Here is a 15,774-nt window from a genome sequence, read left to right as displayed (position 1 = left end):
TGGGCCTTGGTAGTGACCCAGCTAACCTCGAGAGGCTGGAGCGAGCACGTCAGCTCGTGCGTTTGAGCACGGGGCGGGGCGGGGCGGCACAGGGCGTCTGCAGGTGAGGCTGCTCTGTTGGCGCATGGGAACTCCCGCGGCAGGTTTTAGCTAAGTAGTTTCCGTGTGGCAGGTGGAGCAGGGATCACAGCAGCTGAGTTTTCGGGGGTGACAGCATGTCCGTGGCCAGCTCAGGGCCCTCCTGAGGACTGATCCCAGGGGCCAGCCCGGCTCCAGCATGATCCCCAGCCTCACAGGGCCCTCTGCTTGTTAACCACCTTTTCTCCTCTGCCCACAGGGAGCCAGCTGCTGGCCTGGGTGCTGTGGCTGCAGGCGTGGCGGGTGGCAGCACCATGCCCAGGTGCCTGTGTCTGCTACAACGAGCCCAAGGTGACGACGAGCTGTCCGCAGCAGGGCCTCCAGGCCGTGCCCACTGACATCCCGGCCGCCAGCCAGCGCGTCTTCCTGCACGGCAACCGCATTGTGCACGTGCCCGCTGCCGGCTTCCGGGCCTGCCGCAACCTCACCATCCTGTGGCTACATTCGAATGCGTTGGCCCGCATCGATGCTGCTGCCTTCACCGGCCTGGCCCTTCTCGAGCAGCTGGACCTCAGCGACAATGCACAGCTGCGTGCTGTGGACCCCGCCACGTTCCACGGCCTGAGCCGCCTGCACACGCTGCACCTGGACCGCTGCGGCCTGCAGGAGCTGGGCCCTGGCCTGTTCCGTGGCCTGGCCGCCCTGCAGTACCTCTACCTGCAGGACAACGGGCTGCAGGCACTGCCTGATGACGCTTTCCGTGACCTGGGCAACCTCACGCACCTCTTCCTGCACGGCAACCGCATCCCCAGCGTGCCCGAGCGCGCCTTTCGAGGCCTGCACAGCCTCGATCGCCTCCTTCTGCATCAGAACCGCGTGGCCCGCGTGCACCCGCATGCCTTCCGTGACCTCGGCCGCCTCATGACGCTCTACCTGTTTGCCAACAACCTCTCGGCTCTGCCTGCAGAGGCCCTGGCGCCCCTGCGTGCCCTGCAGTACCTGCGGCTCAATGACAACCCCTGGGTGTGTGACTGCCGGGCCCGCCCGCTCTGGGCCTGGCTGCAGCAGTTCCGCGGCTCCTCGTCTGAGCTGCCCTGCAGCCTGCCGCCGCACCTGGCCGGCCGCGACCTCAAGCGCTTGGCCGCCACTGACCTGGAGGGCTGCGCCGTGGCTGCCAGGCCCTCCCGTCCCATCCGGACCGGTTGGCCTACTGACGACGAGCCTCTGGGGCTGCCCAAGTGCTGCCAGCCGGACGGCGCAGACAAGTCCTCAGTGTTGGAGCCTGGGAGCCCAGCCTCGGCCGGCAATGCGCTCAAGGGACGTGTGCCATCTGGCGACAGCCCACCAGGCAACGGCTCTGGCCCTCGGCACATCAACGACTCCCCCTTCGGGACCCTGCCCGGCTCTGCTGAGCCACCGCTGAGCGGGATGCGGCCGGAGGGCTCCGAGCCGCCAGGGCCCCCCACCACAGGCCCTCGCCGGAAGCCAGGCTGTTCCCGCAAGAACCGCACCCGCAGCCAGTGCCGTCTGGGCCAGGCGAGCGGTGGGGGCGGCGGGGCCGGTGATGTGGAGGGCTCGGGCGCCCTGCCCAGCCTCACCTGCAGCCTGGCCCCCCTGGGCCTTGCGCTGGTGCTGTGGACGGTGCTTGGGCCCTGCTGACCAGCCACCGAGCGTGACGCCTTTCTCAGCAGTCAGGTGTGTGTGTACATACGGGGTCCCCTCCGTGCCGCCAGCCAGCATCAGGCGGCAGGCCCTCCCTGATGGACACGTCCCCCCGCCCACCCCATCTCCACCCCATCATGTTTACAGGGTGCGGCAGCAGCGTTTGTTCCAGAACGCCACCTCCCACCCGGATCGCGGTATATAGAGATATGCATTTTATTTTACTTGTGTAAAAATATCGGACGACGTGGAATAAAGAGATCTTTTCTTAAGCTGTGGCCTCTCAGGCTGGGGTGCTGTGGGCAATGAGAGGCATGTGGGCCCTGGAGGTGCAGCCCCGCCCCAGTCACAGGCACATGGAAGCCCTGAATGGGAAGGGAGCTGCCTGCTGCTGCAGCCTGCCGTTTCAGCCCAGTGGCACCCGTGGTGGTCACCAGGGATGTGTCATGCCCCTGCCCCCCCACCCCAGCCACATGAAGACTAACGTGCGTTAGTCCGTCGGGCACCTTAGCCACCTTCCATTTGAGTGGGGTTGATAGCGGTGTCTGTCCAGGGAGAGGTGTGTGGCCGGCACAGACCATGCACCAAGCCCACAAGAGCAGGTTGAGGCTGCCTTTGCGGAGACATCTGCTCTGCTGCCACCCAGGGTCCCTGGGGCTCCCAGCCTTCCACCGTAGCTGGCGCCGCCCAGCTACCCCCTGGCTCCATGTGGGTTGGGATGGTCCCAGGGTGGCCCTGTGCGGGTAGACAGGGTGGCCCTGCGGGGAGCTGAGTGGGTGAGGCCAGGCCCCTCCCTTCCGAGATCCGGCAGGGGTTATGTGTACCGTCACACCACGGCACACAGTCTCGTGCCAGGCCCGCAGCCATGCCTGCATAGGCAGGTGCCCAGGCATGTGTGCACTGACACCATGCCACACCCCAAACACAGGCCTGCGTGGGTCTGCATGACCCTGATCACACGTGTGCACAAGCGGCACGTACGCAGCAGGGCAAGGACCACACGTATGCGCACACATGCATGCACACGTGTGCTTGCAAACACAGCACACACAGTATAGGCAAAAATATGCACATGCACGTTTTCTCAAGGCCTGGGCCCGTGAGGACTCAGACACAAAAGGGAAAGAGGCCACGTGGCCTGTGGCTGAAGCTCCCCCATCCCCCTGGGGCAGGGGCTTTGGGGGAGCAGGGTGAGGGAGGAAGCACAGTGAGTTGGGGGAGGGAGTAGGGGGAGCGTTGCTGGTGGAACCAGATGGCGGTGGGGGCGGCCAGGGCTCCAGAAGCCCAAGGGAAGGAGGAGGGAGGACTCGCTCAACAGCCAGGCTCCCAGCTCCCCTACCCAGCTCCTCAGTGCCCATGGAGTGGGCTCAGACCCTCCCCGCCCTGGGGCTCAAGGCAGAGTCAAGGGCCTCTTCTTGATCCTGGGCGCCCTGGCGCTACCTGCGCACCCCATCCCCGCTGGTATGAGCCCTTGCGGTTTGTCCCTTTGCACAAAGGGTGCCAGCACATCTCAGCTCAAAGAGCCGACTGCTTTGAGACTCCCCAGGCTCAGAGGGGGCAGCTCAGGCTGGCCCATGGGAGTAGGGACACTGCTTGCCCAAAGCTCCTGTCCCAGCCCCTCTGGACCTGGAAGACCCTATTGCTCCCCCTCAGTAGCCTTCGCAGAGGCAGCTCTGTGGTGTCTGGTGTGGAGGTGCTGGACGGCCTCGGCCACATGCCTGAAGGCCACCGTCAGTGCTCCCTGGCTCCTTGTCCTTGCGCATCGGTGGCCAGAGGGAGCATAGGACGAGAGGTTTTTTAATCCAGTTTTCACCTGAGCAGACCCTGCCGTGGCCAAGAAGATGGAGCTGAACTGCTGGGTCTGGGGAAGAGACAGGGCTCCAAGCCGAGCCTGAGGGGCTTTTGCACAGCATGGTGGCCCCTGAGCTCCCACCACCTTCCCGGCAGCCAGGAAATGGCAGATGCCCATTTGCAAAGAGCTTTGCAAAGAGCAGATGCCCACCTGAGCTCCTCAGCTTGCATGCCTCCAAGGATGGGACATTCACTATGTTGAGTCTGCTCCTCACTGAGAGACACCTTGGGGCACTCTGAAGTCTAACTGTGTCTGTCACTACCGGCTGGCCCTCACATGGGAGCTGGAAGCCCACTGGCAGCTCAGGAGACCACAGGGCCCATGCTGAGCTGTGCCTTGGCTGACTCCCCAGGTGCCCTTGATGGGACCTGCCTCTACAGCACATGTTCCTCGTGGTGCTGCCAGACCCCACAGGCCCTCCCTTGGGACCCTGCACCCTCCTTTCCCCCAGGAGGGAGAAACCTAGGCCATGGCAAGGAGTGGGGACAAGGGGCCAACCAGGTTTGCCAAGGGTGAAGCAGGTGAATGTGTGAGCCCAGGTGGAACTGGAGGGGTTTGGGGGTCACATCCCACAGACCTTGGAGGCTTTGTCCTAAAAGGGGCAAAGGCAGGATCTGATTTCCAGAGAAGGTCCCTCTGGCTGCTGTGTGCACAGTAGAGGCTTATGCAGTGGGGAGGGGGCCAGGCCCAAGTAGGGTGGGGTGGGGGGATCAGGAGAGACATAGCTGCATTTCAATTTGGATCTGGCAGAAGGCAGAGATGGTGGGCAGGGCTTCCGGCGTCTGCCCTGAGCAGCCGGCATGGGGCGCCCATCCCCGAGGTGGGGGTGCAGGAGAAGCGGCCACCGTTGTTGAGGCCCAGGAGACATCTGGGCGGGGGTGTCGCGTGGGCTGTGCGGGCTGAGCTCAGGAGAGGGGCCTGGGCTGGAGGACAATTTGGGAGTCGTGAGCGTTTGGGTGATATTTACAGCCCAGGAAGTGATGAGATCACCGGCCGGTGCTGGTGAGGGGCAGGGAGGGGTGGGAGTGCTGAGCCTGGGCCTGCGGGCTCATCTCCTGCCTGCCCCCACCCAACCCCCAACCCCTTAGCGGCCCCCTGCTAAGTCCCTGAGGTGGGGCCCCTGGCCCCCAGTGGGCGGGTGGCTGATGTCCAGCCTCAGTCTCTTGAACCCTGAGATCTGCACAGGAAGCTAATTAAAACCATGAGAAGCGGTGTTGAGTATCAGCCTCCCCCAACACTGGCTGCTGGCTTACAGCAAATGCTCCTGGCCCCCGTTCAAAGATGCCAGGCCAGCCACAGGGCAACCTGTGGACAGAGCATCCTTCACAGCTCACAGGTCAGCACCACGGAGAGCAATTGGGGGAGGGTGATCCTGGCTGCCGAGGCTCGCCGGGGGTCAAAGGGGCGGGTGAGCAGCCCTCTCAGGGTGCTGGGCTCAGGGCTGGGCTGCCCCCAAGGGTCACTTCTCTGTCAGCCCTGACTCTAGGGCCCTCGGAGGGTGGTGAGGCATGACCACAGGCCCTCTGGGAGCTAAGGGGTGCCTGGGGCCGTCCTGTGTTGCCATCCACCCAGGGGTGCAGGATTGGCTCAGGTCCTAGGATAGAAACACCTGCCCCCATTTATCTGGCTGCAGGGGCTTTGCACAGTAATCAGAAGAATTATTTTTTAATGCTTAAATTAGTTCTGAAATAATAGAAGCAGCAGAATGTCCAGCAGCTGATGGTAGACTGCTGTCCAGTGAGACCGAGAACATGCCGGAAACATGTTTACAGAGAAGTGTTTATTTGTTGGATGAGCTGGGGCCTGGGGCAGCAGGGTGGAGGCCCCTCCTTACAGCCAAAGAGCCTACCCTGGTCACGGCCCTGCCCCAGCTCTCACCAAGGCGGGCACCTCACACACATCGTCTCATTCATGTCCTTACAGGAAGAGGCTGCTGATGCCCCCAGTGCGCAGATGAGGACACTGAGGCCCCAGGCGTGAAGTGACGTGCCTGGGCAGCACTGGACCTACCTGAGGCCAGCACGCTTGTCCAGACTCACCCAGTGCTAACGCGGCTCTGCCCAGAGTGCTGTGGCCGGCACATGGCTTCCTCGCCACCTCAGCTTCCTCACCCCTGTGCCAGGACAGCACACGAACTGAGCGTCAGTCTCTCTGCCTTGTGCCAGTCAGCCTGGGGGTGTCAGCCCAGGGGTGCCCCTCAGCCTGAGGGCATCACTAAGCCCTGGAGGCAGATACACTCTGAGCTGTGGTGGACATGTGACCACGATGACACAACTTGTCCCCCTCCCACCCAGCCTCTCTGGCAGCCTTGCTCTTGGTCCACCTTGTTCTGCACCCCTCTCTCTCTTCTCCCACTGTGCACTGGGCTCAGGCCGCCCGGGAGCCCTGGACGACAGGCCTGGTCACTGTGGAGCTTGGCAAGGCTCACCACGCAAGACATGGGCAGCCCCAGGGTGGTTGCCGCCCCCCACCCCCACCCCACCATGTGGCCAAGCTGGAACCCTGAGGGAATCCAGGGGTCCTGCCTCATCTCCTGCCACTTACGCCCACCCCAGCTTCCAGTGCCAGAATGCCCCAAGATCCTCGTCCCAGTACCCTTCCCTTTGCTTCAACCCTTAGCTCCGATTCAACCCCCTCCTCCAGGAAGTCCTCCATGATTTTCCCAGGCTAATCCTCACCCAGCCAGGTGGTCATGGAATAGATCCATATCACCCAGACCTTGCACAACCAGGGCTTAGGGAGTCCAGAATCGGGTTCCAGCCCGGGGCAGGTCACCACACCTCACTAGCTCTCAGTTTTCCTGCCTGTCAGGAGGAGTGAGTAAATCCTCATGGCCAGGGTCCCTGCGGTGCACAAAGCAGCTGTGAGAGAGCTCAGCTCAGACCCAGCGCCAGAGAGTCTCCAAGACTGCCAATACAGCTGAGGTCCCTCGCAGAGGGGCTGGTTGAGGCCTGCTACACCATCCCAAGGCAGTCCCACCCTCCAGCCGACCCACACACAGCAGGCTTGTCTTCTTGTCCCTCTGACCTCTGTGCAGAACACACACTTGGACTTTCAGGCCCAGGCAAGCCAAGGCAGTCCCCTGATGCCATCCAGCCGGGGGTCGGGCCAGGCCAGGCACTCTGAGAACTGCTCACCCAAATGGGACTGCTGGAGCTGGCCTCAGGGACCCCTCACCCTGACATCAGCTGAGCACCCAGTCTGCCTGCCGTCTTGAGCATTGCACACACAGCACTTCCTCCTTTCGTGCAGCCAGCTGGGGGGGGCAGGGAGGCTGGGTGAAGATGTGTCGACCACAGGAGGGCAGCAGGACTCAAAGCCAGCTGGAGGGGTGACCCGGCCTCCTTGCTGAGGTGAGCTGTCCTCCAGCACATGGCTGGGCTGGGCTCAGTAGAGGGGCTCTTTGTGCTCTGTCCCAGGTTGGGGAAGGGTGGGGCCCATTCATCCAGAAACCTACCAGCTCACCATGCATGTATTAGGTACTTGCTCTGTGTTGGGTAGAACTAATGGGACTCCTTCCTAGGAACCAGCAGGGGTACTGCTGGGGCCTCTACCATCCACCCCCCGGGCCACCTGGGCAGGAAGGGTCAGCCTGGGACCGGGTGTGGGGAAGCCAGTTACATGGTCTGGCGTGTTGAATCCACACAGATGGATGCATGAGGGAGGAGCCTTCTGTTGTCCCTGCACGAGCCCCAGCCTTGTCCCCCTAGACAAAGCACAGGGACAGTGAAAGGCTCCTTCTCTGGCCCAAGCCCAGCCCGCTCCTCTGCGGGGAGGGCTAATTAAACCCGCCGCCGACAAACACCGGGGAACTGGAGGCCTCCGATCTGTCTTCACAAAGGGCTGTGCAGAGATTTATAGGCGATAAAGGCACATCCATCTCGGGGCAGTCAGAGGAGCGGCAGCGGGGCAGGGGGGTGGGGGTGGGGAGGCAGCCCCTCCCAAGGAGCACGGCCGCCGCATTTTGATGCCCGCAAAGGAGAGCTGGGGGCCAAGGCTTCGAGGGACGCTCACCAAGGAGGGAGAAAAATTAATGTGAACAATTAAGGAATGATGAAGACCTTGCAGAGAAAACACCTTGACACACACATCGCGGCCTGGGAGGGTCTCAGGGAGGTAGAGCCAGCAACAGTGTGGGGGGCAGGGGGGCAGCCTGACAGGGAGCAGCTCAGTGACAGCCTGACGCCACGCAATTATTTTTGAAAAATGATGGAACAGAGAGAGAGCAGACTAGGGGGGTGGGGTGGGGGCTGCTGCAGCCTCCAGGGTTTCAGGGGCTTCTGGGAGGCAGTTGCAATGTCGAGTGGGGGGAGGAATGTCTCAATCTCAGGACCACCAGGGCCCCTGAGGACAGAGCGGGGGTCCCTTGGCCACCAGGAGCGGCCGCAGCCACACCCGCCCACCTCGAAGCTCTCACTTAGCAGCACTTTCTGGCTCTCTGTCCCACCCCCTCCACCCCAGGACCCCTCTCCTGTGACTGGCTAGGCCCCAGTCAGGATCTGACTCTCCCTGGGTGCCAGCTGTCCTGTCCATGCATCCCATCCTCCTGTCTATCTTTCCACCCACCACTCAGTCCATCGATAACACTTTCCCTGCTCTTCTCAAAAGGTCCTGCTCTGTCCATCAGATCCTGGTTGGGGAGCCATGGTTTTCCTGTCCCCAGGGTCAATATCATCCAGGACATGCTCTCCCACTCCAACCACAGACCCCTCCAGAACCACAGAGGGACACATTGGTCACAAGGCCACGTCCCAGACCAAACCAACCCGGAGTGATCACCCATGCCAGGCCAGTGGTGCTATTGCCCCCATTCCTTCCTTGCCCCCCGCCCCCCAACCACCTGCTGCGTCTGGTGCGTTCAAGGGCCTAGGCCTGGAGGGTGTGGATGACTTCTGCCCTGACACCCCCAAGGGGCAAAACGCCCCCCAAACCTGCAGGTTAACTGGAGCACAAAGGCGTGCAGATTTCCCACCCCTTTAGGCTCATTCTGTAAAAACCAACCCCAATTAACACAGCAAATAGAAGCACCCGGTGCCGCATTCTAGAAATAGGACATGTGCTGGGGTGAGAACAGCGGTGGGGGCGAAGTGAGGGGGCGCCCGGCATCCACCGTCTCCATGTCTCCACGGTAGCATCTCGGGAGAGCCTCAGTGTCCTCACTGGCTGACGTGGGCATTCCAGACGGTAAGCACAGTGTCTGGCACCCAGTATTCTCCACCCAATGAGTCCTACAGATGCTCTAAGACCAGGCTCTGAGGCCACTTCCTCCTGGAAGCCAGGCCTGACTGCACCCACTCAGCTCTGGAGTCTGAGCCCTCACCCAGCACTCCTCCCACTGCTGACAAAGCCCCAGTTGTATTAGGGATTGACTCGAACCCTCCAAATGTAACCCAGGGTGACCCTGTCTCCTACCTGTGACAGGCAAGTGTCGGGCACGTGCTGAGTGCTCCTGGAAAGGCTTCCTTGGTCTGGAGAGGGGATGAGAACCAGTGTGACACCTAGAAGAGCAACCACCTTCCTGGGACCACAGGACCAGCCTGAGCCACAGCCAGGCATCAAGGACACATGGCACCGCTAAGGGAGGACCTTGGTATCCCCCAGCCCTGAGTCCCCTCCTCCTCCTGCCGGCTGAGACATGGCTGCAATCAGTTGTCTGTCTCAGCCAGGGTCTCTGTCCTGTGGCCCTCGGGGGCTGGGACCCACTGTCATCACTAGGAGGAGGAGACTGGGAAGGACAAAGGAGGAAAAGTTGGGGAGGGCAGTGGGGGCCAATGCAGCTTGGATGGGAGAGAGCTCTCGTCCACACCCTGCACCAGCAGCCCCTCATCTCCCATCCAAAGAGCTGCTGAAAGCCAGTGGGGAGCTAAGAAGCAGCTGACCTCCAGAACAGGGGGGCCCAGCCCTGCCGGAGAAACTAAACACAATTTTTCTTGGCCTATGGAGAGCCAGCCTGTGGTGGTAGCTAGCAACCTCCCCTACATGTGTCACAGCTGCTCAGTCCCTGAGGGGCCTGTGGAAGGAGTGACTCACTCCTCCCTACCCCCACCTGGCCAAGCAGGCACCAGGAAGGCCATCGTGGCAGAAGGAACAGTCTGTGTGGGGCACTGACACAGGAGAGCAAGAGGCCTCAGTGGGGGATGGGACAGGACAGTGACCTGAGCCAGGTGGCCATGGGCCCCACCTGGCTCCCTTACTAACAGCCTATGAAGGGTGGGGGCGGGGTCTCCCCAGGAAACCCAGTGAAGCATCCTGAGCAGGGCCAGGGTGAGGCCGAGAACGGAGGGAGTGGACTCTGGACCCCAGTAGAAGGATGAAACTGTAGGGTTTGCCTCACCTGCCTCTGGGGTCCCCAGGCCCCTTTGATGGGTGACTGCCGATGCCTGACACAAAGCCCTCCTTGCTCCCAGCTGGCCTCTAGCTTGGCTGGCTGCATATCAAGCTGGAGACCCCAGCAGCTCAATAATGCAGGATCTGACTTGCAAAATTGGCAAAGCAGCGCTAGTAAGCGGACGCGCTCGTGTGGGAGTGGGGGTAGGGACCCGAGAGCCAGGCTCTGAGGGCAGAACACCCCCGGACTCAGGGGGCCCTGGGCCTGCCACCCTGGTCCCTGCCTGCTCAGGGCCCAAGGGCATAGGGTGTTGTGAGCAGGCAGGCAGCCCAAACTGGGGAACAGTGCACCCCACCTGCCCATCCCACAGCCTTAAGTAGGCAAAGCCACTGGGGCCAGAGTGGGGGGCTGCAGCCTACAGTGTGAGGCAGCTTTTCCTTCCCTACGCCCTTGTGGGGAAGGGGCTGAGGTGGGGGGTCCTGCCTGACCTCTCCCTCACACCATCTCGGTTCGGGGGCCTCACATCCCTCCTGCCCCAGCCAGGACCTCCTCTGCTGTGGCCCTGAGTGTGCGTCCTCCTCAGTCCTTACAACAGCAACACACCCCCTCCTCCTGTCCCCGTGGGGACACGGGGGCTGGCAGGGTGGGCCGGGCAAAGCCAGGGAACTGAGTACCCTCACCAGGGGCTGAGCTCAGCCCCTGGCTGGGGTGGCCTAAGAGTGACGTGTGGAAAGGTGCCGCATCCAGGTGGGCGTCCCCATGGGACAGGCCACGGACGCGTGGCTGGGGTCAGAGTCGAGGACCCCTCCCTGGGCCGTGTGCAGGCTGAGTTGGGCCTGGTTTGAGCTGTGCAGCCACAGACCATGAGGAGCTCCTTCATGGACCCCTCCAGCCTGTGGGGCCTGTGGCGGGGGACGGAGGGAGGAGAGTGAGGGGCTGGCCGGGGACCCCACTGAGCCCCAGGATCTCAGCCACACATCCTCCTTCCCCTTCTTGACATGTCCCCCAAAAATCACAACACTGGCCACACTGAGTTGTGGACCAGCCCTTGATGCTGAGGAGGACGCAGTGCCGGCGGCATACTGCAGCCAGCTGCTCATTTCGCCAGGAAATTCCCCAATTACGGCTCTGTCACTGAGGCCGGCTGGCGTGCTGGCTGCATGTGGCCGTGGCCCAGAAGCAGGGCTGATCTGGAACATCAGAGAGTGCAATGAGGAGGCACAGGGCACTGACAAATGTTTGCAACCACGTGGCATTTTCCCAGCAACAGCTGAGTGGATGGGAGGGGTCCCTGGCCCCCAGCCCCTGCTGCCCAGAGCAGGCCCTGTCCTCCTGTGTCCTGCCCAAGGACTCTGTGCCCACCCTCTACCTTCTGTCTGCAACAGGCTGGAGTCTATGTACCCAGGTCCTATACCCAGAGTACATTCAGCACACTGGCTTAGGGGGCCGGCAGGTGTGGCACCAAGTGGGCACCTGGGGAGAAAGACTCCCTCCCTGGTACCCAGCTCCATCACCACAGCGCTATATAGTCCACCTGCTGCCATCGGTGCCCAGGGGCTGTGTATGGCCGCCCCGGGGCAGGCTGGGCCCAAGGGCCTCCCTGCACTCGGCCTGGCCTGCTCCACACCCCCACACTTCCCCCTTTTAATTGGGCCTTCTCCCTGACAGAGTGCCATGCAGGCCTGTTCTGTCAACGTCGGCACAATCTTTGCTCACTGGAGCCTGGCGGAGTGGAGAGGCCGGTGCGGCAGAAATAGCTCCAGGCCCCTGGGGGACGTGCAGCAGGAGCAGGGAGGGCTGTAGACCCCAGGTGTGTGGGCGACAGCCTGCGTCCACGGAGGCTGCCCGGAACTCCCCTCCTCGGGCCACAGCTTGGTCCAGGGCCCAGACACCTCCAAGGGACTCGGGGAGGTTCCACACCCAGCTCAGGCCACATGGGCACTGGGCCAAGACAATGTGCACAGCTAGCATCTGGTGGGGCACCCAGCCTGGGCAGCACGATGCAAGAAGACCCAGGATAAACTGCCATCCCTCCTCCTCCTTGAGAGCTGGTGTGGGGCCTACATGGGACTTAAGTCTTCTCCCTCCACCAACCATCTTCCCCTACCTGCCTGACACAGAATCCCCTGGTCCTCATTACAAAAGCAGGTCTAATCCCTTCATGAGAGGATGGGTTAGTGAGTCTGGGGATCTGAAGCTAAGCAAGTACCCTGGGTGACTCCTATGACTGGGCACATTTGGGACATGGACCCCAACATGCTGCCCTCCAAATAGAGAGATTTAAGTAGGAAGAACCAAGAATAAACACTGTGATTTTGTAACCAGGGAAACTACAGATAAAGATACCAAGAGGAGCATGGAGGGGGCCAGGGAGGAGATGGAGCGGGGCCATCAGGCTGGCCTCCTGTTGGCCTCCTGCTGCTGGGAGGCGGTCACTTCTCCTCCTCAGGCCTCAGTTTCCTAGTCTGTGAAATGGAGTAATAATGAGACTCACAACAATGCCTTCAGAGAATCACCTAAAGGCCCTGGGCCAGCTTCTTTCCGCAGCCCAGCCATGCACACTCCCAGAGAAAACTGGGCACTGTGGGCTGCACCCAGGGAGGGCCAACCACAGGTGCACAAACCAATGCACACGCATGCAGACTCTCATGCACATATGTGCACAGTGCACAGAAGAGACCCCAGCACCATGCCAACACATCACCTAGCCCATCAGCTCTCAGGCTGCCATTCAGTGGATTCGTTCTCTTCTGGGGTTGCTGGGTCTGTGGCTCCCCTCCTCCAGCCTGTGTTCTCTTCGTCTAAGGCCTCCGTCTATCTCCACACAGCCCACAGCAGCCATCGGCAGCAGGCATTTTGTCAGCCCAAGGAATCTTGCCAGGATGCTAGGGGTCTCCTCACAGGTCCCCATGGGGAGACTCCAGCTCCTAGGACTTGAGCTCCTGCCACAGGCTGCCCCAGGGTGGATTTCTCTTGACCAGCCAGCCCTGGGAAGCACCATTCATACCTGCACTGGGTGTGCTGTCACCTCAACACTCACTGGTGTTCAGTGCTGGGACACAGAGAGCCCCACCTTTTTTTTTTTTAAAGATTTTATTTATTTGATAGCGAGAGATAGAGCACAAGCAGGGCAGCAGCAGGCAGAGGGAGAAGCAGACTCCCCAGTGAGCAGAGAGCCTGAAATGGGACTCTATCCCAGAACTCTGGGATCATGACCAGAGCTGAAGGCAGACGCTCAACCGACTGAAGGAGGGCCCCACCTTCTAGGGCTCGTGTCTGTGGGCTGATCCCAAACAGGAAACTGTGCTCAACCTGTAGTGTTGACCTCCATCCCAGGGCACTGTCCACCTTGACTGTGGGGTCCCTGGGCCCGATTCAGGCAGGGAAGGTAGCCTGGAAGGACCTGTTCCCAGAAGGCTCCAGAAGCCAAGACCCCCGAAGTCCCAACCCTGTTCTGTGTGTTCACACACTCTTCATTGTTGCATGGTGTGTTGTTCACAACTCTCTCCACGTTAAAATCAGAAGCTGCTGCTGAAACTCCAGCAAATTCTGGCCCCAAGGGCAATTGCTTCAATAAGCAGTGGAACATGGCGGGAGCAGCTGGCTTGATCTGAAGTAGGTGCCTAGCAACGAGTGTCCACACCTGAGTGAGTGCTAGCCAGGAGCCTCCTGAGAACTCAGGGGCCTCTCCACAGATGGGCGTGGAGGGCAGCTGCAGGGGCCACTCTGGCCCCCTGCAAAGTAAAGGAGAGACCAGGGATGAAGCCCCTGACCCAGCCTCAGACCCTGTCAGGGGGCTGTGGCCCCTGTGGGACTGTGGAACTGTGGCACCCAGATACTGCCAGGTCCTGCCTGGGTGCTGGGGGCCGTCCAATGATGTGGTCATGCAGTCCAAGGCCCAGCTTCAGTCATTGGGAATGCTTCCCAGGTGCCTGGAAGGACACTCACAGAGGACACTGCCGTGCTCTTTCTGGCCTTTTGTGGGGCAGCGGTGCCCATGTGCCATCACACAGAGGGTCACAAGGTCAGGCTGAATTGCTGAGAGCTGACCCCAGAGCTGTGGCTCCCCCACCCACACTTGTTCCCTCATCCTCCCCTCAGGCAGCTCCCTGCCCACACCTCTGGCTTCTCTCTGGTTGAAAGCTGGGCCACGAGGAACCCCCAAGAACCCTGGTCCACTTGCCCGAGAGTCCGCACTCAGGTCCCCTCCTGGAACCTTTCTTTTCAAGACCCCAGGGTCAGGCCTGGACTTTGAGGGGCTTTAGTGACCTGGAGGGAGCAGCTGGCTTCTCAGCCACCATGGACTTGGACCTGGGAGTCCCCAGGTGAGCCTCAGATTGGAGTTCCCACCTCTCCCGGACCTTCGGGCCGTGCAGTACTGGGGCCCGCTGACACCCACCCACTGTCCCTCCAGAAGCCTTGTGGGCTCCTCAGTCCCTGCCAGAATCACCCTGTGTGTCTCCTGGCTGCTCAGGAGCTCCCTCCCCAGACTCAGTACTCCTGCAGGGTGGGAATAGGACCGAGACAGGTGTAACAGGCAAGTGGAAGGGACCTGGAACCGCAGAGGTGTCCCCAGGCAGTGGGCATCCTGCTCCTTGTCCTTGTGGTGTGGCATCTGGGCCATTGCACACTGGGCTCACCCAGAGAGCAGCCCTGGGCTCCAGGCAGACAGTAGAAGACCCTGAGTGTGCACAGTCCTATGTCTCAGAGGCCCCTGTTCCCGAGTGTCATTTTTAAAATTCAGCAAGTATTTATGAGAACCTACTGTGTGTGCACACAGTTGAGGGAGGTCACATAGTTGTGACCTTCATGACAGGCACAGGTCTGCAGAGTGGGAGGATCTTATAGGTGTCACAGGAGCCTACCCCCGGGCCTTTGCACTTGCCAGTTCCCCAGCCCCAATCCCTCTCTGTGCACTCTCTCCAGGCACATCTTTACTCCTGCTCTGGGCCTGTGCTTCCAGCCCACCTTCTCAGCAGGGCCTCCCGGACTGCCCAGCTGCACCCCATGCCCTCCCCCTCAGTGGTTCTCCCCGACCCCCTCAAGTTCACCCTGTGCAGGATCAGCCCCATAGAGTGCTGCTCTATCTGCATCACCACAGCGCTCCCCCAGCCCAGGGTCCAGAGGCCTTAATGACTACCTATGATAGCTGCCAAGGAGATGTGGACCTGGCGGTCAGAAGCACCTCAGGGTCATGGCAGTGGCCAGGAAGAACATGGCCCAGCCCTCAATGGCACCCTCTGCCCATTCTGACCCTCGGCCTGGCATGGCCACACCTTATACAGGAAGCCAACGGGAAGCTGGATCCAGCAGAATCACCACCCCAGGGAGTGGCTCAGACACGCTGACTATGAACAGCTGTTAGTTTCTTGGAAAGCAAAATAAATGGTTTTAATGGCAGAGCCGTTATCCTCACTATGTAGCTTGGGACTGAGGGCCTTGGAAGTTTTGTGTCCTGTTAGTTGGCCCTCACCGTGGACAGCCTAATCAGCCTTGGAACCTTGGGTAAGCCTGTACAGTGAGTGACTGATCCTGCCCAGGAGTGGGCTGGTCCCTGAGACCCTCACAGGACCCCAAGCCAGGCCTGAAGTCTTCTTCCCTATCTTCCCTACCCAGAACATGGCTCTTGGTCTACATCTCTCATTCCCTCCTTCCCCATCTTCACCCTACCCCACTGCTGCTCTACTGGGGAATCTGGGAACCTGGGAGGCTTGCAGGGACCTGGGAATGCCCAGCCTCAGGACCACACTACATAGTCCCATGTCCCACAGCTCCTGCCAGGGGGAGCTTCTAGCAGCCCCTGAAACCCTGTAGGGGGAGGGGAGGGCCTCAGAGCCCCCTTCCAGAGATGGGC

General features: G+C 61.2%; 1 protein-coding gene across 1 annotated transcript in view; it reads left to right on the top strand.

The window, feature by feature from the left end:
* Positions 1-2,012, top strand: part of LOC121099884 (reticulon-4 receptor-like) — a 2,097-nt gene extending 85 nt beyond the window's left edge. Inside the window, exon 2 of the mRNA XM_040619402.1 lies at positions 259-2,012. Within this exon, the coding sequence (XP_040475336.1) occupies positions 259-1,737 (1,479 nt within the window). The 3' untranslated portion in view covers positions 1,738-2,012. The remainder of the gene's footprint in view (positions 1-258) is intronic.
* Positions 2,013-15,774: the final 13,762 nt, after the last annotated feature.

The sequence above is a fragment of the Ursus maritimus genome, unplaced genomic scaffold (assembly GCF_017311325.1).
Source record: "Ursus maritimus isolate PB19 unplaced genomic scaffold, ASM1731132v1 scaffold_33, whole genome shotgun sequence".
In the NCBI taxonomy this organism is placed as follows: domain Eukaryota; kingdom Metazoa; phylum Chordata; class Mammalia; order Carnivora; family Ursidae; genus Ursus; species Ursus maritimus.
This window is presented reverse-complemented; position numbering and strand designations above follow the sequence as displayed.